At 43.4% G+C, this 25,814-nt stretch overlaps 2 protein-coding genes across 2 annotated transcripts in view; one reads left to right on the top strand and one right to left on the bottom strand.

Moving 5' to 3' along the window:
* The window catches only part of TMEM178B (transmembrane protein 178B), a 228,597-nt gene extending 211,367 nt beyond the window's left edge, over positions 1-17,230 (bottom strand). The window contains exon 1 of the mRNA XM_075722566.1: positions 16,849-17,230. Within this exon, the coding sequence (XP_075578681.1) occupies positions 16,849-17,230 (382 nt within the window). The remainder of the gene's footprint in view (positions 1-16,848) is intronic.
* Positions 97-25,814, top strand: part of MRPS33 (mitochondrial ribosomal protein S33) — a 40,247-nt gene continuing 14,529 nt past the window's right edge. Inside the window, exon 1 of the mRNA XM_075722574.1 lies at positions 97-121. The gene's annotated coding sequence lies outside the window, so the exon portion shown is untranslated. The remainder of the gene's footprint in view (positions 122-25,814) is intronic.

Below are 25,814 nucleotides of genomic sequence, written 5' to 3'. Positions count from 1 at the left end.
TCTGGAGCACAGGCCTTATGAGGAGCAGCTGAGGGAACTGGGATTGTTTAGTCTGGAGAAGAGGAGGCTGAGGGGAGACCTTATCGCTCTCTACAACTACCTGAAAGGAGGTTGTAGTGAGGTGGGTGTTGGTCTCTTCTCCCAAGTAGTTAGTGATAGGACGAGAGAAATGGCCTCAAGCTGCGCCAAAGGAGGTTTAGATTGGGTATTAGGAAAAATTTCTTCACGGAAAGGGTGGTCAAGCATTGGAACAGGCTGCCCAGAGAGGTGGTGGAGTCACCATCCCTGGAAGTGTTCAAAAAACAGGTAGACGTGGCACTTGGGGACATGGTTTAGTGGGCATGGTAGTGTTGGGTTGATGGTTGGACTGATGATCTTAGAGGTCCTTTCCAATCTTAATGATTCCTAGTTTTTACTTTCATTATAAATAATCCAGCGACTAAGCCAGTAAACATGAAATTTCTACTTTACCCTTAATTGGTTTAGTGGTGGACTTGGTAATGTTAGGTTAATGGTTGAACTGGATGATCTTAAAAGTCTTTTCCAACCTAAACGATTCTATGATTCTATGATTCTATGAATAAATATAAAATATAAACCATAAAACTCGAGCACAGCTGAAAGACCAGTGTATACAGCCATACACCAATTAGCAGATGAAAAAGCTATGAAGACAATATATCAATAGAATAATATCAAACAAACAGCATAGCAGACAATATGCCTTCTTAAATCCTTTGAAACCAGATTGGCATCTGTGATGAGTAATCTCTGGCTCTTACATGTTTCATGTGAAAACTTTCTCCATATTCTTTACAGCAATATACTGAAATGTCAGAGGAATCACTTCTCAGCTCCCAGGCCCTTAGAAACAAAGGAAAAATAATTGATATTAGCCTTTGAAAAGGAACAGCTTGACAGAAAAAGAAACTGTTAATGACTATAGAGAGGACTCCTGACCTATTTCCGCCATCCACATCCATTTTTTCACATGTGCCCTCTACCTTCCGGTTCAAATATCTGTGCACCAGATGCCTAAACTGTGGTGTCAACTTTGAAGGTCATTGTCATAGCCGTGAAGGATAGCAAAACTTTCTCAAATGAAAGCTGAAACTCAGGAGCACTGACCTGCCTTAAGGGGTAGATTCTGTGATAAATGCTATGGCTGTGAACTTCCACCACACAGGCAGCCCAGTCTGCAGACCCTGATGGCTTTGGTTAATACACTATCACACTGATGGGGTCCAAGATGCATGAGACAAGCTCAAGGACTCCCACCCATTCATCATCTAGGCTCCACCAAATCTACCAGAAGGTTTCTGTGGCCTCTTCCAATGCCATGCAGAATGATATGCTCCTGCTCTGGAGGAGGGGTGCAGGTCAAACTGGCATTTTAGCACAGACCGAAACCCTGGAAAGAAAGTGTTGAAATGGATGGAGAAGTGCTCATATCTGATCCTTAAACGTTAGGACAAAATCCTACCCTGGTGTAAATTGCTACCAGAATGGATAGAAATGGGGCAATTTCTGCCCTCTGAGAGCTGGAGAGTTGGATCTCATTTCGAAACATGGACACTAAACACAAGCACTGAAACATTATCACAAGCAGCCTGAAAAGTCTTAGTCCCCAGAGGAGGCAGTTGGGTGCCTAACTCATGTGCCCAAGATGAACATTCAAACAACTTAATTTTCTAAGTGACAGATACAATTGTACCATCCCACCACAGCGATCGAGTCACCTCAAAATGCAGGACCAAGAACTCCCAAAATGCCATGAACTACATTCAAAGGAAGGAGAATCTTTAAAGAAGGTATGTCCTTCCAGTCATCCTAATGCCACCAGCCAAAAACTACACCCTGGCTGAAGTACAGCAACACTACCAAACAGACACCACAACCCCTTGGTTTGAAGCAAGGCTGGCAGCAGGCGAAGCAGAGCTTGGGCCTGAAGACCTGCCCATGCCTCAGCACTGCAGGCAACTTTCTGCTAAGAGAAATCCTGCTTCTTTTGCCTTTCTTTCTCTTTGTACTTGTATTCTTAGAGACAAGCATAGGAAAAGAAGACTGGTGCTGAAAAGTTCATCTGCTTCTGCTGCTTCTTCATCATTTGAAGGCATTGACAATGCAATTAGTTGCTGTGTCACAGGCAGGATGCTAACAGTAACTGATGAACAAGAGGGGGAAAGATGTGAACAAGAGGTGGAAAGATGTGCCACCAGTTCTGGTGTGGCACAGAGTGTGGGGGACACCGGTAAGAACAGGGTTACTAACTGCAGGGATAAGAGGAAAAGCTGGGAGGAAGGCAGAAGCCATCCCTGTAGTGCCATCACTGTCAGTGTGAGGCCAGACCTTACGCTGACATACACCTCTCCTCCCTCCAGCCATTCGAGTAGTCTCTCCCTCCTTCCCTCGAAGGCACTTAAACAAGTTGCCCCACTCTTCCCATGAAACCTCCTGTTTAAAAACCTCTTTCCAAGATTTGAAACAAGTCCCCGTGCTTTCCCCAAACAGAAGCTTCCAAGTCCTGAGGCCAAGATGCTGCGCAAGCCCATTCTGCAGCCACTTCATCACTGGGAAACAGGGGACTATATGGGGTGGTCAGTGTGAGACAATGTTGTCATGCTCCTGTCCCCACAAAGCTGATGCCACCGCTGGGAGTCTGGCTACCTCTCCCAGTTTCCCACTAGGATCAATGAATCACAAAGAATAGCATTTGAAAACTGAAGACTCCTCAGGAACCAGGTAGAAAGGATTCCTCTTTCCTCTTCGATATGAAAGATTATTTCATTGAAAAAGGACAGATGGCTCAAGTCCACATAAATGAGCACAGAAAACCATGTATCTCTGCCCTTGTTCCAAACCCTCAGCAGCATAGAGTGGCTTAGCATAGTGTCCCTCTGCCACAGATAAACAGCTCCTAAAAAGCAGCCGTCTCGTATTCACACAGCTCAGCGCACATGCAGAGGACCTCTATCCAGCTGCTCCCACGTATGTGACATGTCCGTAGAGGCAACAACAACAACCTCCAGTCTCCCTCCCTCAGTCTCTGCCACCACCCTTTCCAGTTCACTGGAGCAGAACAGGGGGCTGCTCTTCATAAGGCTGTGGTCATTCCTCAACAAAAGTAGAAAATAAAAATTCCTTCTCTGATCCACCTTAGATACAACCCTCCTTCTCCAGGTACTCGGGTGCAGAGCTGGGTAACAGTTTCCTCCAGTAACGCAGAAGGCAGCTTTGCTACTCGCAGTCTCAAGTAATGTTCCCCGAACATCAGACAGGCAGAGCATCCCAGCTTGTCTTGCTCCATACTGATTGACAGAGCCCTACTTCTACCTTTTCTGGGAACTGAACCATATCCCAAAATGCTATCCCAGACAATGCTTTCCTACCTTTAGTGCTGTGGAGCCTTTCTGTTCCCTGTAAGACCTTTCCCCAAAACTTTTGTGAGAGTTGTGGTCTGTTGCTGCACACACAAGTGAACAAAGCCCAGCAGTGGGTGCCTTTAGCCCTCATAAGCTGGTGGATCCTGTGGCAAAATCCTTCCCACTATAAGGAAACTCACCCAGCATCACCAGCCAAATAGCTGAACGTTTTGTGAACTGAAATACACATCTCATGGTAATTTAAATATGTGCAAATAAGAGTTTAATTCCACTGCTGCCAGCCATCCCGAATGTTTAAATATAGTACGGAAATTCTCTTTTATTTTATATAAACTATTTTAATGAAGAAGTTGAAGGCTCTGCTTTCTCCTGACTTATGAATACAAATGACTGAGAATCTAACAGGCCTTTGCTGTCATTGAGCTAAGGCAATATGAAATGAAAGCAGACGAGGGAGCCAGGAAACAAAGACCCTATTAACTGCGTAATCTAAAGGAAAGCTATCTAAAATGTGCATTAAGTGCACACAGTCCTCATCCCTAGTCCTTCCTGGATGGGGTGTCACAGGAAGGAAACAAAGTGCAGCTCAGATCTAGGTGAAAGAGACAAAGCAGCTGGGATGGTGCAGCTGGATTTGTCTTAGGTCCCTTCCCTCTTACCAGACGCCCAGGGCTGGTATTAGGAGCCCAGTGACAAACACTCCTTCCATCAGGTCCTGCTTGATACAGAGCTGAATATGCTCTTCCTTGGGGGGAAAAAAGAGGAATTAATAGTAATAATAAATTAATCCTTCCCAGTCCTATGGCATGTTTCACAAGGACACAGCACTAGAAAGGACCGTGTTCATTTTTCTTGCATAGCAGGCAAGTATATCATATAATCCCTCTTCCTAAATATATCCATCTTCATCCTTAAGATCTGTTAGAAGTGCTGTGGCCTCATCACTCCTTCCAGAGCCCCACTTCAGCACAGCTTCCAGCCTACATATATTCATGGCCCTCACACACACTGTTTTCCCTGCTAATGTTGTCCTTAGCTTAAACACATCTTCCCCCTCTTCTGTGTTTAACCATTTCTTCTGGATAACAATTATATTTGTAAAACAGTTTTGCCATTCCTCTCCTCACACTAGTAACCCCACTCTGGACCTGCTTTGAATTCATCTTTCTCAGAGGTGGTTGACAAGAATAGCAAAGATTGTAACAGAGAAGGCTTGATTAACACCTTGCCCATGACTTTAACACTTCTCCACTTGAAATATCTGGCCAGCTCTGTTCTTCAGTCACATCCGCCTTTCTCCTGGTTGTGGCCCTGCTACTCTCTGTCTGTACTTGAGGATAGGTGCACCTTAATGAACCCCCTGTCCCCACTGAGGTGTGCTCTGTGGTCACATCCCAACTGCATGTTGGGTGAGATTCAGGTATGCACCTTTCCCACCCTGAAAGGAAACCCGCTGCAGTACCTGGGCAGGGAGGAAACCATCTGAGACCCAATCTCCTCATAGCCTGGATGTCTGGGGAACCAGAATTCCAGTGTGCAACACAGAGGGTATTTGCCCAACAATGTAAACACGTCTTCCAGGACCAAAAGTTCACGTTGAAAGAAATTTCACATCTTTCCTATCACCCGGTCCTCAACATTACCCAGTTCTTTGTATATAACATTCCAGGCCTTCTTTCTCTTGGCAATGTCTCATTCTTGTGGCAGCAGCAAATGTCTTAAGTTCACTCCTTTGTGCCCAGCTCAATGAGAGTTATCACCTCCTCTTACAGACACTGCTCCAATATCATTACTGACATTATTAAATGAGGTTGGTTCCCTACTTCAGGAACTCTGCTATTGACCTTCATCTTGATACTCCCTCTCTCAGCATTTGTTGCTTTCCTTTGGTCAGTTCCTTAAACACACTGTAAATTGTGTACTAATTACCTTAACATTGTAATGAACCATTTCCTTAGGGGCAGAATATAAAATCCTTTACCAAAACCCCTATAACTTAGGTCTAAGGCATTTCCTTGTCTCGAAACCCAGTTATCTTCCTAGCAAAATATATCAGGGTAGTTTGGCACACTTCAAATAGGAAAACATATGTTGCATATTTATTTCATTTCTCTGCATGCATTTAATTAATCTTTCCTTTAGAACCTACTTCAAACTCTGCTTGGTATTATTATGATCAAATAAAAAAGGTCTGCTGTGGCCCAGACAACTTTTTCTCCTTTCTTTAAATATAGATTTGCTACTTTTCATTCCTATTGTACCATCCTAATTAGACAGATTTATTGAAAATCCTTTTTACTGGACTTGCAATGTCACATACCACATCTTTCAGAAGTCTGAGATGGAAATTATCCAACTTCCCAATTTGAGCCCATTAAGCTATTTGAGTTTTTCCATTTCCCCTGTTCCTGTTAGCTGGCTCCTTTGTCTCTCTGATCAGTGTAACGTTCCTCTCTATCTCTTTAACCATTATGGAATATCATATGAGCAGAACTGGGTAATCTTCAGGACTGGTGAATAGGAAAGGGATGAAATTTAACACAAAACACCGGCTCATGCAGTTTGGGACTAACAATGAGAAATTTCTTTCCAATGTGAACTTTTGTCCTGCAGGATGTTTGCATTGTTGGGCAACTGTCCTCTGTGTAAAACAGGGATAATTCCACTCTTTGGAAGTCCTTTAGGGTTAAAGATCAAGGAATACAGAACTGTCTCAATGGGAACCACCTAAGCACCTAAGAAAAAGCAATGCAATTTGATCATCAGCTACCATAAACCAGCATCACCCCTTCAAAGTCAGGCTAGTGACCTTAATTTACACCTTTAACATCTGACTGGAAGCTGGTTTTGTTTCCTTTTTTGTTGTTTCTGTTATAATATTTGTGTCATTAAATGACAGCTGGTCAGAAAGCAAAAGTATCTACATTATAAAGGCTGGTTTGCATATTCAATGATACGTACTGATTAATGGAGACACAGAGACAAGCATCGTATATTCATATTTAGGCAGAAAGATTTTTTCAAATAGCTTCTGTTACCCAATAAAATTAGCGTAACTGTTTCATCCTATTAGAAAGCCTAGAAATACATTTAGAAAGGTTTTTTTTTGAATGTCTGCTGTTAAAACTCAAAACCAACAAAAGGTCTCAATTAAATAAGGGCTGTGACAAGAGATTCTCAGTCACTTTCACTCGATCTGGTGGGATATCTTAATGGACCCACTTTGCTGGGTACATGGGACATCCTGGAACCTCTGTTCCTTTACGGTGTTTCAGCTTGCATCCTTATGGTAAGAAACAAAAGAATCACAGGGCACTTTTGAACAGGTAGGTCAGACACTTACTTACACTGAACAGAGGTGGATGAAGGGGTTTCAGAGCCTAAGCACATTCCCCATCATCTGACAAGAGATGCTGATAAGCACCCAGCTCAGGGCATACAGTTTCCTTCTCAACTGTGTGAATGCAGAGTCCCTCCAAGGATGACTGAGGCAGAGCTGCTGGAAAAAGTAAGTGGGGATACTGGGAAGATCCTCTCAGCTCTGCTTTAAGGGGGTGTAAATGCTGGTTTTCCGGCTTCTCTGGCACCCCCAAAGCACATTAGGCTACTGCAGCTTGTTCCAAGGTTACATCTTCACTGGAGTCAGAAACAGAGGTGGGCACAGACAATAGCAGGCCACTCAGTAAGGAGAAATCTGACTGTGAGCCCAGCAGAGCAGTACCTGGCATGTGCCAGATTGCCACGGGGTCCGAGCAGTTACTCCTGACTCAAGACTCCCTAGCTAGCCTGACATTTATTTGAGAGACTGGAGCACTTTAAGTGCAGAAGCACTGGGATGCGGGTACAACAGGCTGAAAAGACCTTTTCCATTAAAAGCCCCTCAGCTCTGTAAATACCTTTCTCCATCCCCCCACTTTGTGGAAAATATCCTGAATTTGTAGACAGTATTTGTTTATCTGCACTGGAGGTTCAATCTGAGACTGGAGCGCAGTTGTTCCAAGCATTGGACAAACTCGCTGACTTCTGCTGGGGAGAACCATGCTGACACCTCTGTAAGGTTACACAGAATGAACTCGCAGCATGAAGGCAGGGCAAATTATAGAAGACAGTCAGTGGTAGTGACCTCTCTGCCCCTTAAGGTTTATGTTGTAGTGTCTCCTCTGTTCAGTCTACAACCCTGTTTGATCCTGTCAGTCACCAAAAAGACAGGGCTTCATACTGGGCCCTGCGCTCTCCCCCCATCCTCCTGCTCCACTGCTTGGACCATCCCCTGGACTCTTTCTGCAACAACCATCAGCCACCACCTTCACGCTGAGCTTGTTTGGCCTTTCTGTCACCTCAGATCATCAGTATTAAGGACTTCTTGCCTGCTCTCAGTCTTTTATCACCCTCTTTATCATTTCTTTCCTTGGTCCACATGCTGATGTTGTCCATGCTGCACTCTTTCATTCACAGACCTTTTGCCTTGCATTCCCCTGTCTACTCCTGCCCTGCTGTCCCAAATCCCAACTGACCCATACCAACTGGTCTCTGATGTCTCACACAGCAGAGCATCTCTAATGGGAACCCCGCTGCCTGGCTAACTTTCTGGACTATAAATGCATTGTTCTCCCATTCAGTTCTGCTCGTTTCCTAGACTTACTACTCCAGCTCAGCTCAGTTAAATCTCACTCACAGTCATAGTCACCTCTTTGCCACATTTGGCTCATTCCTCAGACCCTCCACCTCCTCCAGCCCCCACTTCAGCTGTTACACAGGATTTCACCCAGTTCTTCCATGAGAAAAATGACAAACTATGATCTTTCTCTTCCAGTAGCTTTGCCTTCTGTTTCCTTTCCCCCTCCTACAACTCCTTCCTCATTCTTCTCTCCCACAGATGAAAAACCTCCTATGCAGCTCTCTTCCTTCATTTCTTTTGTTTGCCACTGAGCCAGTCTTAATCCTATCTCCTGACTTTTCTTACGGCCATTCTTGTCCTCTCATTCTCTCTTCTCCTTGACCTGTCACGCCCCTCTGTCTCTTTACTCTCGTAACACAAGTACCATTCACTCTTTCCTCTTAAAATATTCTCATCTTAAAACATTCTTTCATCTTAAAACATTTATTTTCCTCTCTAAATACCATGTCTTTTTCTCTCCTCCCTTTTATCACCAACCTCTCTGAATACACCAGGTACAAATGCTGCCTGGAGTCCTCCCCACCAATTCAGTGCAGCTTCCTCTCCCTTGCAACCGCTGCTGCCAAAGTCTCTATTTAATGTACCGGGCAAATTTCAGCATAGTCTGAATACTCTGTTCTCACCTGCTGCAGCATGTTGGCTATCTTCAGTAGTCTCCTCTGCTGTTTTAAACTGAAATGGTGTCTTCCTTCAGCTACCATGACATTACGCATTTCTTTTGCACCACCTTTGAATCTGTTCCTTCTGCTTGTCCTCCAGGAGACACTTTTCTTCTCTCAGCTCTGCTGGAAGTTCATGGGGCTTTTCTCTTTCTGTATTTTACTCCTTGGTAATTTCTATCATGAACATAGATTTCACTACCATCTTCATGCAGCAATTTGCAGAATCACTCCTCGAACACAAACTTGTCTCCCTAGGTCCATACCCACAGTCTCTCTAATACTCCCTCATAGACATACGGATATCAAACTGAGCTTATTGTAGCTAAAACAGAGTTCCTATTGTTCTTCTCCCTTCTTTACTATATGCTCTCTTCAGTAATTCCCCTCTTGATCATCACAGCCAACACTATTACCTTCCTTGTTGTTCTGGTCAACAAGTGGAGCAACATCTTCATCTCATGTCTCTCACTACATCCATAGATCCAGGAGATATCTAAGGTTTGCGTATTCTTTCTCCATACAGGCTCTCATTATCTCATGCCTTTATTACTACAATAATTCTTTTTCTGACCTTTACAACTGTGATCTTGCTCTCCGTGTATCCATTCAGGATGCTGCTAGAAATATAATTTTCCTAACACATCACTCTGACCATGTCATTTCTCTTAGCAGCTGTAGACTGCTGTCCCAATATCTATCTCATTAGTGTAATCTACTTGTCTTCATTAAGGAAATGTCAACTTCTTCCTACAGTCAACCAAAGAGGTCAATCCCCACCACCTACTTATTAATTTTTCAAGCAGATATGACCCATGATTTTTCCAGTGCCATCCCTCAATCTTTGGAAGACCATCTTGTAAACATCTGCACCTCTTATTCATTATCCTTCTTTACAACTCTTCTAGGAATCCCGCATTTTGTGGTGCTTACAGAAATGTGGTTAGCCCGCTGGTGTTTTAAAACCACTACCAGTCACGCTGAACATAATTACCTTGTCATCAACTTGTACTCTCTCACTAGGCTGCATTACTCGCCAATATTTAAAGTGCAGCAACATGTCAAAAGAACGGCGACATTTTTCTGATCCATGATTTCTGATCCATGATTAAGGCTCATAAATCCTATGGTAGAATTCTAACTGGTATTAGTAATGATGAATGAAATCCCTAATATACAGCTACTGAGCTGAGATACGAGAGATTAAGTCACTTGCCTCAGGTCATGAAGAAAGACTATGGCAGAGCTTGGACTGAATTCTGGCTTTGTAAGGCCTGCCCTAACTGCAGTGCTACCTTTCTTCCATCTATTTTGGTAGTTATCTACAAAGGATTATGATTTCAGCAGGCTCAGCTGGGCAGTTCTGAATATTTATTTGTGGAAGAATTAGGCTTTATGAGAAAGAAAATGGGGAATTTTCCATTTTATAGTCTCATTTCTCTCCTGCAGAGAAAATATGTTAGTTTATATGCTTTTCTTTTAAGTGGATTCTATTCTGAATGGTCTGTTAAGGGCACTTGGATTCTGGAATCTGCATTATTTATTTATTTATTCCTTAAAAACTAAGATGAAACAGCATCTCGTTTCTTTCTTTTGCTCTTAAAGAGGTGAATATGTACTCAAGGGTTCCAGCAACACTTTGTTAGCAATGAGCTATTAAGTAACTTACATTATAAATGATTGTCATTATTTTTGCAGAACTTACAAAACGTAAAGTCTTCTTCCTCATTTACTGGCTCTGCAATAGTTAATGAACTCATTCCACTCTTGAAGTTATTCTGAGTGCACAGACGCTTTTTCAGTGAGAAAAAGCAATATTAATATGGATTTTTATTGCTGGAGATGAAAAAATAGTTCAGATCGTTTCATCTCTATTTAAGTAAAATAATCTTTTGTATTTTTTTTCAGTAAACAGAACACATCTGCACTCATATTAAATCTTTCCTCGACACTTTTTAAAAAGTTTTTAGCAATAGGCAGAAAGGATAAAAATGCTCAGATTTCTCAAAAGGATTTGGATGCTCAATTAAATGAATGGGAATCAAGCATGCAGTCCTGCAGGCAGTTCTGCAAATATCAGTTTCTCTTGAGAAGGGCATGATCCCATCATTTTTACTCAGGCAAAATTTCCATTTGTCTTCACCAGCAATTTTGCTTGAAAGCCAACAGCTTGATTGAAATTTGCCCTTTAAAATAGCATGATTAAAAACAGTTGCAGCTCTGTTAAATTACATATATGTTCTTAGTATTTTTAGCAAATATATATTATCAAACTAATTATCTCAGATGTGTCAGAGGAACATGTCAGGTTCTCATTACTTGTGGTAAAGATACTTTTTTAATGAATTGCTATTTAAGTTTGATGCAATTAAAATATTAAAATTGCTTATTTAAAATATGATGAGCAAAATCCTCCTGGAACTCACATGCATGAAACATCGGTGATTTCATCCATTAAATGATTTTAGAAAATCTCTGAACAAGAGAATGTCTTTGCTGTATCTTAGAAACATGCAGCTGTTTGACTTCCAATCTACATCGACAGATTAAGAATAATTACAGCATCGGAAACAGTGAAGGCTAAATACCTGGGTAGCCTAAGATACAACTCAAAGGCTGTCTACTGCTTAAATTTCACTAGATCCCTCCAGCAGAACTCTGCTGTGACAGAAGGGAGCACAGACCTTGTGTTGGCCTTTCCATCCAGGGACAATTTTAACCTCAAAGGAAACACTAAAGGCCTGAACTTGCTGCATCACCACGTTCAATAAAACATTTACTATTGACTTCACTAGGATCAGAATCAAGACTTCAATAAAGACCCTTTTATAATGAGTCCATTTGGAAAAGGGTTGAGATTTCAAGCACACATGTTAAACAAAGCATTTGGATACAAAGCATGATACTTCAGTGTATGAAGGATACATGAAAAAATGGCTGTCCTAATTTACCTGGCAAAACCATTGCATTTTAGAAATCAAATCTACAGCATTGCAAGGTATTGCAAGTAGTTTTACAAAAACAAATCTTTTTACTCCTAGAGATAGCTGCAAGTAGCCTCTCTTCAGGCTTTTCCAATTGTGTATTAATAATCCCTAGTGATGGCTGGAGTAGTCCTGTTAAGCCTTTCTTCTTCAGTTGTGCCGTGCATCTGACAAACCAAAACAGAAAATGCTTTCATCCCAGAAATCTTGCATACTAATTGGGGCGGAGATAGGCTGCACAGGAATTACTTGCTTTTTTTTTTCAGTGGTGCCATGGGCTAAGTATACTCGCAATAAAATGTTTTTAAAATAGGATTTACTATGACTTCCACGGATCTTGGGGAAAGAAGGAAGGTAAAAGGGGGATTGAAATAATAAGGTCATTGCAATTTTTTTTTTTTTAAATAAAATTGGATTCCAATGTCAGGCACCAGAGCCCCATCCAGACAGGTTTAACTGGCAGCCTTCCAAAAGCGAGATGAAAGGTCCTCTGAGTAGTAATTGTCTAAGTGGAACAGACTCCGGTTATTGTGCAACTTCTTCATCTACTTTATTGTACCTTTATAATTAAATGATGTAATTCCTTTTTTTCCTTTCTTGTTTTCCTCTCCACTAGTGCAGGAAAGCATCTGAGCAAAGTTGCTATAGGATGCAGACAGACTCCGTGGCTTCCCAGTTTTTTTCAGGGTCACTACAAGTCATATACAAGGAGGTGTGAGCTGCTGGTTGCCAAAGCAGGACATAAACTCTGCCTTCTCCCAGCCACGAATGGACACTTACCTTCATTTCAACTCTCTGCTTGCTTAGTGGTGGAGGTGGTTGGTTCACTGGGATTTTTTGGTAGGGTGAGGGAATGCCACTTTTGCTAGAAACTCAGTGGTAAACAGGCAAACAGTGGATCTAATAGGATAGAGAGAACACTATATTCAAAGAGGCAATAAGCAGCAGGGTTATTTAATTCATGGAGGAGAGCGGACAGACACCTGAGAATCGGAAGAAGATTAGTGTTATGCTGAACAAACCCAGAGCCAGCGTTTCCTGACTTTGCAAGGCTTTAGGGATCAGGAGTGAAACTCTGGTCCCGAGAAGCTAAAAGACTTGATCAGATGCAAAAGCAGAATCAGACGACCAGCTTTGTAAGCTCTTTCTTTTTGACTGGTCCTTCTGTACAAGAGTGCTTCCCCTCAGCCCAAGTAGCCCATTCACAGGAATGAAGATTATTCAGGTGAATAAAAGTTAGCAAAACTGGGCCCTGGGTTTGCATGTTCAACTCCAATAATTTCTTTATTGACTGTAATTTCTGTTGTTTCTGGTTTGATTGGTTTTTTTAATTCATGATAACAAAGAGAACAAATTAACTGCCTGATTTTGACGCAGCTTTAGAATATTCTTCAGGCCTTTGGTCTCATGCCTGTCTGCCTCTCCCTGAGTACGCTTACTCGTGACAATCTGTTTTAATTCATTGCCTATTTATCTAATTGTATTATTTTGAAATATGCACCTGGGTTCTATGGAAATATAAAAAAACGGATAGGAGAAATATAAATAGGACCAATTATTTATATATGCATTAGTGTCTATTATATCTATCCATAAGAAATGTGAAGTACCAGATCTCCACTTTTTCTAGCAAAATCCAACATAAAGTTTTTGACTTATTTGCCAGAAAGTAAAACTAATAAATACAGAATAGAATTGCAGAGGTGACCCAGCCTGTTCAGAAAGAGAACTGTTTTTTAAAACCACTGGCATCAGAATACCGCCAAGTACCATAGGGCCTGATCCTGCCACAAGCCATTGCCTACAGCTTGTATTAATTTCAGCAGAGTTCATAAGCAGAATAACTGCAGGGTATTTGCAAAGCTAGTGAGGCTCTTAATGACCATTTTTTGTTACCCTTTGATAGACAAACCTACCATTCCCAATACTGGAAGTTTTGCCTAGGGAAAAATGTAGGATCTATCTAAAAATAAATGGACCACTTAGATCCTGTCCAGCTTAAAAAGAAAAAAAAAAAAAAACAAACCCCCAAAAACACAGTAATCCTTAATAGCATTTACATTCAATTACATATAGCATTACACACAATATTTGGGGCCAGAACCTGCATTAGTTTATCCAGTTCCGGAAGAGGTGTGCTAGATTAAATTAACAGCTGGCAGAGGAAGGAGAGTAAAAGGCCTATGTACCAATAACATCCTCTTTTATATGGTATTTGCCCTGGAGCTCATACAGAGAGAGATTTCATCTGTGCAGGAGTATGTACCCCAGTCAGGGTATTTGATTACTACAGGTAGAGAACATCTGCAGCCCTTCGCACCTGCACAGGGCATGCTCTGCCCAGGCACCCACCTCTGCAACCTCTAACTCCAGATGAATGTCTGCCATGGAAGAAAACCTAGAAAAGCAGGTGGTGTTGTTGGAATGAACTCATAGCTGTTCTCAACATCAGACAGCGACAGCAAATGTACTTATTCCACTTGCATCATACAGCTGAGGATCGTAAAGAAACAGGCTAGTAGCTGGCCTTCGGTGGGAACAGGGACACTAGTTGACTACCCATGTAAAGCTGGCTCCTTCTAATTCTGTGGTTCCAGCATACAAGGATTTTTAACACTTTTTAATATTTTACACTACTTTTTGGTAAGGGGAGAGTAAAATCCATTAGTTCTTTTTGATCTCACAAAATGTAAAGTTGACAAGCAATCCTACAATATCTCCAGTTTTATTTCTGAGCAAGTCAAACATTTTGTTTTGTCAAATTGCCATTATACTTGCTTTTCTGTGTTTTACTCTGTAGGTGCCAAAGCAACACACCTCTATAGCATTAGCGCTAACATGCGTGACTCTTCATCATGGCTGAGAGTTACAGTATAGGCAGATCCTCACTCCAAAAATGTACTCTAATGTTGGTATTCAGTGTTACGAGTCTCCTGCCTTTACCATTTCTCTCACCGTACAATGAAGTTTGTTAAATGTGTATCAAAAACCTTTAAAGAAGGCAAGGACTCACACACCCCGATACTTGCACATACCTCCTTTATGTGCACAATTTACACTTCTGACATTGGAGCAGCAACTCTGCGAAGTGGCTATCTGGCCATCTGCACACACATATGTCCAGGAATATGTGTGCAGGAACGCACGCTGTACGTGAGCCCGGGAATCCCTTGCTACCAGCTGAACGCTGTATATTTAGAGTTAGTTCACTACACACACACACACACACACACACACTCATTCACACAGTCATACACACACATGAATACACACAAATTACAGCAGGGTCTTTCAAAGACTATCTTCTCTGGCATTTAACCACCTCAGCTTGAGTTGCCACATTTGCTTTATGGCTAACACTTAGCAGAGCTGCCCTTACACATAAGCCAGTGCCAGGCAATTTCAGCAGTTTCTGGCAGGAGAAACGGACGTTCCTGAGGACAAGACAGGCGGTGAAAGAGGAACGAGTCTCACTTATTTCGAGATATAAAACCTCTCTAATAACTGAAACTCCATTTGCCAAAGGCGAGCTCTTATGACATGTTCACCCACTGTCAAGGTTGAATTTCTTTCTTTATGCCCCTAGCACAGTGAGCACACATGGCAGAGCGATCCAGCCTTCCGCAGCCAGCCCAAGCTGTCTGCGCCCTCACCTAGACGGAGAAGAGGAATCCCTCCCTCAGCACTGAAACCAGCAGCAGGGTGCCAGGGTGCTGACAGGCTTTGGATGTGTCCACTCGTCCTAAGTGACTGAAACCACCAATTCATTTCATAGGGGTCGTTAAATAGCAACTAGACATTAAGGATCACTAGCAACACAGACAGCATCCTGACTAGTGATCTAGGTTCCTTGCTACACCACCTGTTTGTACTGTTTCAATGCAAGTCTATACCATGCTACGCAACTCTACTGCTCACTTTTAAAACATACAGAACAAAATGTATACATTGGCAAACACATGTGAGAGTATATCCCTCGTGAATAATGAGCTTTAAGCAATAATTCGGCTTGCAGCATCTGAAGAGGGAATTAACGCAGGCTATCAAGGGAGCTTGGGACAGAGAACGCGCTTAGAAAACAAGTATTTTTAACGATTGCACAGTGTAAGAAGCAATGATTTCACTGCGATGGAAATAAACCCCTGGGGAATCATCTGAATGCAACAGAAGAACCATGGGAGGGAAATGTTATTTTGTTGCATGGAGTAACCATGAGGTGGGCAGCAAAGATGCTGTCATCCTTTACTGAAACCCTCATCATCCTGCAAAAACATACATCTTTTGTAGACAGGATGTTTAGGCTGGGTTTTATGCGTATCTTCCCTTCCTATACTTAGGATCAAGAAACATTTGAGGCAAACTGACCATCACCTTGAACTGGTACCTTGGGGGAAAAAAGAAGAAGGAGGACAAAAAGACAAGAAAAAACATAGCACAAAAATGCTACCGGCAAACAGATGCATCTCCACCCCAAGAGAAAATGATTCCTTTCTAACACTCCTAATAAATCCATGTAATGTTTTGTAGACATTGAAAATATTCCAAAACATAGCTCAGTGTAAATAGCAAGCTGGGTTTCCTCCTGCTCTTTAGCATTTCTCTTTGTTTACTCTCCATTTGAGGATAGAAAAAGCCTACATGTGAGCACTGCAAATGGTGTATTTCGGGACTGATGGGGCATTTGGTAAGGGAATGATGAAATACAGACGTATGTAGTCTCCAATAATATACGTACTTTGCCTGAGTCACCAGGGTCAAACAAAATTTGAAAAAAAAAATCCAATGTCTGCTTTATTAATACTTTTTATTTGTATGTGGAAAATAATCTGATACCATGGTGACGGGCAGACTGTATTAAGCTTAGAGAGACAGAGACATGAGAGAGACATTCTGGGGTGTGTCTGCTCTCACCCCACCTGCCTTCTTGCTCCCAAACCCCATGCCTCAGCAGCAGAGAGACCCCGTGGGAAACTGCCCTGGCAGTGCTTCGGGAAGCGATGCCCAGCCAGGCCAGTTCACCCATCGCAAGGACAGGTACTCAGCTAGAGATGCCAGCTCCCACCTGTGAGCCCAAATGGCTCTGCTCAGCCTCTGCTCAGCTCAGGAGGGCCTGGCACGCTCGTTTGTTAAAAAACAGCCCTTACCTTTGGCAATCAGCTCCTCCAGCTCTTGGTCGAATCCTTGTCGGTGGCATTTCCTCCAGAGCCCCATGTTGGTCGAGTTGTACTGTCTGTTGCACTCGTCGACTGCGCTCATAGCAAAGATCTGCCTCCTGTTTCTTGCCAAGAGGAGTTTCCCTTCCCAGCGGTCCAACCTAGACCTGCTGGCCCTGAGAGGCAGGTTGTTGTTGGAGTTATAAATGAAGCCAGGATCATTTCTCTTAGTGGTGATGCTCTTGCACCTCTCTCTGTGCTTCCTGGCATCAGTTTCGTACCAATGGTCAGAGCAGATTGCCACAGCCAGCATGCCCAGGGCACACAGAGCTAAAGAGAGGCCAGCATACAGCAGTAACCTTCCAGCAGCCATACCTCAGCTTCACAGAAACACCATGGACATCTTCACAACAGGCAAAGCCCTTGAGCGTGAGACCACACAAAAACCTCCGGAGCAGCTGTTAGGTGTCACTTGGCAGAGACTGCCTCAGACATCCCCAACTCCTGTGGCTCACATCCACGCTGCGGAGGGATGCCGAGAGCGCTACAAAGTTCTGCCCTGGAGGCAGTCCTGGAGTCTCATCTGCCTCTTCTCCTCTGCGGAGGAGACCTAGCGAGGAGAAACACAGCCTTCCACCTCGAACGGGAACAAGCCAGCGAAACACCTGTACAAAGATGTCCTGCTCCCCTCACCACAAGCACCCGAGCGACGGGGGCTGAAGGGATATAACCCCCCCGAAGAGACCTGGAAGCTATGGCTGTTTGATCAGTCCATTAATCTCTTTCAATCTGGCCAGCTCGGAGATCCAGAAGAGATGGCTCTCAGATCAGCAGGCTCGCCACAGCATCATTGCAGGACAGAAAAGTTCAGCAGCTCGCGATCTCCCGCTCGCAAGCAGCCGGGTAGCCCGCTTTCAGGAATGGGTGACTTGCCTTTTCTTTGTCACTGGCTCAGCGAGAGCATCATCGTCTGGACGGTCGGTCGCTTGCTTGGGTTTAAAGCGGGGTCGAAGGGGAGGGAGCGAGAGGGGGGGAGCAATCTGTGGTTGCCGCTGCCGCTGCCGCTGCTCTAAATCGTGGCTAAACCACAACCTCCCCGGCTGGAACTGGAAAGGCGGGCACGCACAGGTCTCTCCCTTGGCAGACTTCGCCGACAGTCACCGACACCGCGGCTCCAGGAACACCTCGGCTTCTCTCTGCCAGCCTTGCCATTCACTCGCCCGCTTTTCTCGTCTGCGCTGTCATCCAGGCAGCCTAACGCCACGATCCCTTCCTTCCCCGGAGCGCCCCGGCAGCGCCTCGGCAGCCTCCCCGCTCCCGGGCCGGGCAGAGGCGGCGGGGGCGGCCGCAGCCCCGGCAGCAGCCGCCGCCGGCCGCGCAGCTCCCAGCTCCCGCTAGGCAGCACCGGGAGCGGCCCTCGGCCCCAGCATCGCTTCTCCGCCACCCCCCGCCCCACCTTCCGCTGGTATCTGAAAAAGCTTCCTTCGTCCCCGGCGCCGGGATGTGTTGTGCACAGTTTTCCTAACACGGCGGCACGTTAGCCATCTGCAAGATGAAGGCAGGCAGGCAGGGCTACGGCTGGCTGGAAGGATGCTAAGGAACGGGGAGGGGAGGGAGGTCGGGGGAAATCACACCAAAACAAACCGGGGGGGGCGGGAGGGGGGGGAGGAAGCTACACACCTTACACGGGGAGAGGAAAGCAGCCCCTAACTGTTGTCAACAGCTTTCGGTCTGCACCATTTCTCTGCCATATGGCCCGATCTCCACGTCGGAGCTGAGATTTCTAGCTCAGCAGCTTCATACGAATTGTATCCCCAGCATGAGCAGTTATATATTCAGACATATTTTTTTTTTCTCCTTAAATTTCCACTCCCTTTCTCTCTAATGGGAATAACTCACCCATCTTGTAGAGATCGAGTGCAACAGAAGGCGAGCTGGAGTCCCCAAGCTTTAGAAATCTCATTTCACCGTTTTTAACCCAAATAAGAGCGAATCCAATCTTCTGTACACCTGGGAATCTTTCCTTGTTCAAACACCGAGCCCTGCAGCCTTGGCTAAAGCCTACAGACAGAGAATACAGAGCGCTGAGCCAAAAGCCAGTGATGTCACCCATGCAACGTGAGACTCATTTCTTATTTCTCTAGCCTCCTTAAAGATAAACTGCACCACTTCCCAGGCAGGAAATGTCGAAGCCTTACTTTCTTAAGAGGGGAAAACGTAAAACCTGGATTTAACTGGATCCTGCTCATTCGTGGTCACAAGCCCTTACATTGTGTCAACCAAATCCAAGACAAGCGGAGCTGTTTCTTACTGCACCAAAAAATCCCAGCCTACTACGTAACACAGAGCGTGAGCTTGAAAAAACCCTGGATTCAAGACCTTCTGTGTGATCCAGAAAACTGAGGCCTCCAGACTCTGAACTGTACTGTTTAAAAAGGAAGTAAGCACGGCCATTTCCCTTGTATCAAAAAGCTCTGGATCCTGGCACATCCTGATCTATGAGTACCACAGCATCCCGGAGCTGGCAGAGGGACCTAGTTAGCCCCATCCAATATTTGGCTTCCACACTCCAGTGACTCCACAGCATGAATAGCAAGCAACATGGTCACTCGTACTGCACCAAAAAGTCCACAGCCCGATGCCTCTCCATGGACGAGTGCAGCAAAAATCCACATCCACGCTGGATCCTACCAGCTTTTGGCCCCTGAAGCCCAAGCTGTGTCATCTGAATAGAAAATCAGCATAGGTTTTATTGGAGCCCCTGAGTTGGTGATAGCCCTTGGCCCCAAGAGGGGAGTACTGGGATTTTGATAGCTTTTAACCCTAGCCACACAAATTGTACTTGCTCCAGTGGGGAGAGCAGATGGGGGGACATAGTAGCTCTTCGTGTATCAGAAATAACGTACCTGGATTTTCTTGTGGAACACGGCTGCATCAGAAAAAAACACACAGCCGGATCCTACCAGTTTTTGCCCCCAAACCAAATTATATCATCAAAAAAGGCAAGATGTCTCCTTCCACTCTACCTAGCAAAACCAGGTCCCAAGTCAGCTGGGACTTTCAGTTATGGAAAGGCATCTCTCCTATTAAACCATTTTTGGTTTGAAATGTACTGTATTATCTAACGCCCTCACATGATTACAAAACTCGCAAAGGAAAGTCGATCACCCAAACCATAGACATTGTGATCATCCGCATCCTCTGAAACAGCTCTACTGCAAAATTTCAATGTTATGTTATGAATATTAACTTATTAACTAAGCTTTAGATAAACTTACTTGTTCTATTGAAATTATGAATATTAACTTATTAACTAAGCTTTAGATAAACTTACTTGTTTTATTGAAACAAAGCACTGGTTTAAAATTATTTTAGCAGTAATTTCCCTTTGTTGTTCATAATACAGGCAAATATTTAAGGATCTAAGGATTTTTAAAAACAGATAAGCACAGGTGAATCCACTTCAATACTGGATTTTTCAAGCAACTACATGTCAGTACATAAAAAGAATTAAATTTTATAGTGGGCTTGGAGCAGCCATGCTTGTCGTCTGTTGAGAGATAAAATTTAGAGGTTTGTCATCAAAAAGCTGCTGGCTCCTATAAGAAGATGGTGAACAGGTTTCTTGTATTGCACCCACACAGAGGTGAGAGTGCACCTGGATTTCTTTGTCAATTTTTAGCATCAGGTCTCAAGCTGAAGGATGAGAACAGGGAACAAGCTTAATTTTACCAAATGTGTTTATTGGCTGACAGGATTGTTGGATTTTCGATTTAAGCATGACAGTCGGCTAGATTTATTTTCTATTTAGACTGAACTGGAAGACAGAACTGTTTTCTGCCTAAACTTCCAGTTTAGACAGAACTGGAAGACTGAGGCTAAGAGCAAAATGGAGGACCCAGCTACCAGAGCTGGTTTTTCTCATCATATTGGCCAAAGATACATATGGGGGCAGGAAAATCACACAATGTAATCATACCTACATTTCTTTTTTAGTTAAACATTAGGATTACAGTCCAAAGAGCCAAGATTTGGTTGGACCCAGGTAGGTCCAGGTGCCAGGTTTTTCCATCACACTCCAAGGCAGTAAGAGTTTGGGGCAGGGGGACTTTTGTACCTGGAGAAGCCAGACTTGTTCCCTCTTCTCATTCTTAAACATGGGTTTGAAAGCCAAAAATTGGCATGCAGTTCCAGGTTTTATCTTTCTCTCTGAAAAGGCATTTCAGTGGCAGTTTCTATGCATTTTTATTTTTTTGCTTGCATTTGTAGCTTTATCAGATGGCAATCTATATCCTCCTGCAAGTCACCTTAAATATATAAATGTAGGAGAAAGCGTTGGATTTCAGATGAGCTCCACTTTAACTCTTAGTATTAAACATTTCTCTCCCTCATCATCATTATCCCCTTCTTGTCCGGAGGGGCAGAATATTGGTTGCTGCAGGCATTAGGAACCTTTCCTCTGTCTCTTCCCAGGATTATTATAGACAGCCCCTTCTCAGCGCAAACAGATCATTATTAAATTCTCTTCCTCCCACCCCACCCCCGCCTCACCACAGGGGGGAAAAAAACAATCCTTGTCGATCTTCAGATGAATGTAAGCTGGGAGAAAGGCATTTTTAAAAAAAAATTCTACGCACACTTGGGCACGCTACGTGGAAACTGCTCCCTACAGTGAATTAAGGGCATCTTGGCAAAGACAGGTAATTCATTGGTCTTAAATGAATCAGGGAGTGAAAATGCAGTTTTAGTAAAGGATTGAAAGCTGAGGCTTTCCTTTCCGCAGGTTATGATTTCAGTGATCCAGAGGGAAAGCTAAAGCACATGGGTGCACAGGAAAAATGTCTGAAGGAATTGGACAGAGAAGCGGAGCCCGGCAAGTCTGTTCAGAGCAAATTCCTTGTGACAAACCCTGTGCGCTGCCTGCTAGACCTCACCACGGACGTTCTCTTACAGACAGGGCCAGTCTCCTCTGCATTCCCTCCTAGGATTGTTTCTGCTTTCCTTAGCATCCTCTAGCTACCGTCACCTACCGCTTTCCAAGAAAGCTTCAGACACAAAAGCAAAGAGAGCGCCTGTACCAAGGTACACACAGGCGGGGTGTTGGGTTAGAAGCGGGGAAGGGCAGAGTCGATGGACAACCAATTGCAATTTGCTTTTCTTCGGGTTTTTTTTACATCAAAATGACCTCCACCATATTTTTCTTCTTCCTCCTCTTTTTTTTTTTTTTCTTTTAAATAAAAAGAGTTCAGTGCCATCTAGTGGGGGAGGGGATTGAGCAAGTCAATGTGCTTCCCGTTTCTAGGGACCTGTGCCGCTACCTCAGTTATTCAACAGGGAGAGATCATCCTCGGTATTTCCCTTCTCTCTTTGTGATCTTCATTTCCCAAGAGGTGATGTTTAATTTACATGGGCTCCAGCCTTCGTTCTTTGTAATGAACCACCCACTGAAGCCAAAGGAACTCGTACTAGTGTTGTATTGCTCGGAGCAGCACTGGCTCTAGAGGCAGTTCGCTGCTCTAATTACAGGATTTCAAATACAAGACAGTAATCAAACCAAACACAGATATAACAAATTATATCTACTAATATTTTTTATCATTCCAATGCACCTTGGATACCGGTGTGGGTGAATCCTGAGCGTGCCAGCCCTTCTACTAATACAAATGTAAAAGATGCTGCCTATCCCACAGAAGCATCTTATGTTAATCCCACAAACACTTGACCCATCAAGTCAAACAGATTTTGGGGTGTTCAGGTGACTCAGAACCAAGCAGAGGCTCTATAAAGGAAGATCTGGACCACAAAACACGATATAAAAGTCTGTCATCTAAAACCCAGGCATCTAAACCAGTTGTTAATGCTCCTTCTATTATTTTTTTTTATGGAGAAAGGCATTTTCGGAGGGAAACATCAGCCAGCTGCATAAACACGAGCTAGCCGTACACACACACAGAGACACACAGAGATTAGGCAGACAGCTACGTACACACTAGTGTCTAGCTGTGCACACACTAATATCTAGCTGCACACACCAGCACCTAGCTGGACGTCTTCTGCCCTCCTCCCTGCCAGCTCCCAAAAGGGATTTGTTTAGCTCTCTCTAAAAAAAAAATTTGGATTGCAAAGTTAAGCAAGTTAGTGAATGCCAGATTTAAGATCACCCATGCGACATTAATTCACCCCTTATGCAAACACATTATGATACAATCTTTAATTACATGGGGTTTGTTTCCACGGGTCTCCTTCTTTTTTCAGCGCAAAGGATGGATGTTGCTCACTTAATGAACGCTATTCAGATTTTCTCCTATCCTTATCATCCAATGTGTGGTGCATGTACTATTTACTGCAGAGCATCCAGATCTTGCGCTGAATACAGAATGATTAATTTCCTCATAGGCTTTTCTATAGTGGTGTTCTCATTGTAGTGTTTGAGGGTTGGGTTTTTTTACAAACATCAATTAATTTATCTTCAGAGCTCCCTGCTGAGGAACAGAGATAAAAGCCAATATTTTCAAACATGTCAGTATATTTTGGGTGCTCAATTAAAGAAGCTTAGAACCAAAACTTTCAGAGCGCTTAGCGCTTTCCTTCCTCAGAGAACAGCTCCCAGTCACCTTGGCTCTAGACACAGTGGGCAGTATTTCTGCAAATTAGTGCATGGGTGACTGAAACTGGATACACAGCAAATGGGGACCACATGGACAGTAGTTGGGAAGAATGTCATTTATTTGAGTCACCTAGCTTCATAATAGCAACTCTCACAAAGGGTGAAATAAAATCCAATTTTCAGTTTCAATTCAATTGCCTTAACCGTGTGACCATAATTTATCCTACCTGTATTCGTCTGCTAGGCTCACTACACAGCCTCCAAACTCTTCACCAAACAGCTGTCATCTCAGGAGTGCAGAGTACTAGTTCATCCATCATCTACCATGAATGGAAACAGAATTTGTATAGAAACTAGGATCTGATAATGTATCTTACTTCATGAACACAAGACACAAGTGAATGGCAATTCATGGGCAATTTTTATTCTGGTGTTTTCTTAGAGTCTTGATTTAGTGACCTGAAGTTGTGACGAAGCATGCATGAGCTGAGACAGAATTAATCAGGGGGTCAGGAGCTGAATGGGATGTAGCATCAAAAGAACAGATTTGTTTTGGAAGCAAAATGAATTGCTGGGCAGAAAGTGGGAAGACATGTAGGTGAGCAGTCCTATATCATCTTTTTCAATAAAGCTGAGGGAATGGCCAACACTAAATGACCTCACACAGAGACAGGTAAAAGACAGTACCCAACTAAAAAGAACCACAGTATAATGTTGTTTTTCCAAAGAGAAACCCAACAAAAATGACTGGGGGCTTTCCACAAAAATTGCTTCCTCCTGTGAAAACTTACTCTATTATTTAGCTGTGAACTGTCAAACCCACATCACTGTTAACAACCTAAGGCTACACTGTGGACACAGCTAACTATGTATGATAACCACTGCTTCTCATCAGAACATCTCCAAGAATATTTTTAAGCTCAGGCAAAACAAGGATGAATTTTTTTAAAGCAAATTACAATTAAACTTTCCCCCAAACTGCCCAATGCCAACATCATGCTTGGAAAATGTCAGCCCAAGCAGTTTAGCAAAGCTATAGCAAGTTTAGCAAAGCTATAAGCTGCTGAAAATAAGGCCTGGTAGGCAAACTTAATCAGCTGAAGACATTATCCCTGCACCACCTCCACACAGACTGAGTGTTCATGGACACCGTGCTAAACTGCAGAATAACTTGGAACCTATCACTCCACCTTTAAAGGTGGTGCCACGAGTTTTATCTTTTTCAACCAGGTGGTAGGATCTAAGTGTGTACCACACTCACATCTGAGCACTGAAGAGACTCAGGAAAGCCAGCCTTGTCCCTGTCTCTGTTGAGTCCTGAATAAACACTCAAGCTCTTGCAGTGTCAGAGGAGCATCAAGAAAATATTTAAGAAAAAGAAAAGGCCTAAGTTCCACATGTATAAGTCTCTGTTCATAGGGGGAGTTCTGCTGGGCTAGGACACAACTCGGCCAAAGCACACGTGCAACATTTAGCCCTCAGGGCTATTTCAAATTCATCTCCCTGCAACAGAAAACACATCTCAGACCTTGCTCGCAAACAGAGATTCAGCTTCACTCTGGCACACTCTGTGATCACAGCAGCCACTCTATTATGCCTCCTGCTTATTTTCTTGCCATCTTGGTAGTCAACATCTTCATATTCTACAGTTTCTTCTCCTCTGAGTTGGACTAGGTTTCACATGAAATCTCTCTTGCAGACCTGTTTCCCAAATGCCTTGCTAAGAGGACTACTGTTTCATACAAGCCCCCCTGTGCTTCCTACACTTTACCTTATAGATATGTCAAGCCCAGCCTCCTACCCTAAATCCTGCTGCAGGAAAAACCCATTGCCTGCTGCAGTGATGAAGGTGACATTGCTCTGAATGCAGGAGTTATATAGCAAGGTTACTTGCTGCCTAAAGCCAGCTACAAAAGGGAAGATGGCTCTCTGACACCACCATCATTGGGCTCGGCTGAAAACAGGAGATATTACTTCTCATTAAAATTCATAGATCTTGTGACTTTTATAGAAATAGCAAGAAGAATCCAGGATAGCAGAGATGCGATATTAGGGCCGAAGAGTACTGACTCAGAGCAAAAACTCAGACTTCTGGCTGCCAATAATAAGCATATTTTGTAAGAAGTTACTTTTATTCTTAAAGCTACATCTAACACATTGATCTTCAATATATTAAAGCCTGAATAATTCTGATTTTGCTGTAGTGCATCAATATGTAGTTCAGATAGGCAGTCTTATATGAAGGTACATCTGTAGTACTGTTAGTTTGCTTGACATGGCAAGTCACACTGCACAACCTTCCCTAAGCATCTGACAGATTTCAGAACCTGTTGTTCATTCCCAGAGAGAT

The sequence above is a fragment of the Pelecanus crispus genome, chromosome 1 (genome assembly GCF_030463565.1).
Source record: "Pelecanus crispus isolate bPelCri1 chromosome 1, bPelCri1.pri, whole genome shotgun sequence".
Classification (NCBI taxonomy): Eukaryota; Metazoa; Chordata; class Aves; order Pelecaniformes; family Pelecanidae; genus Pelecanus; species Pelecanus crispus.
Note: the sequence above shows the minus strand (reverse complement) of the source record. Positions and strands in the feature narration are given on the sequence as shown.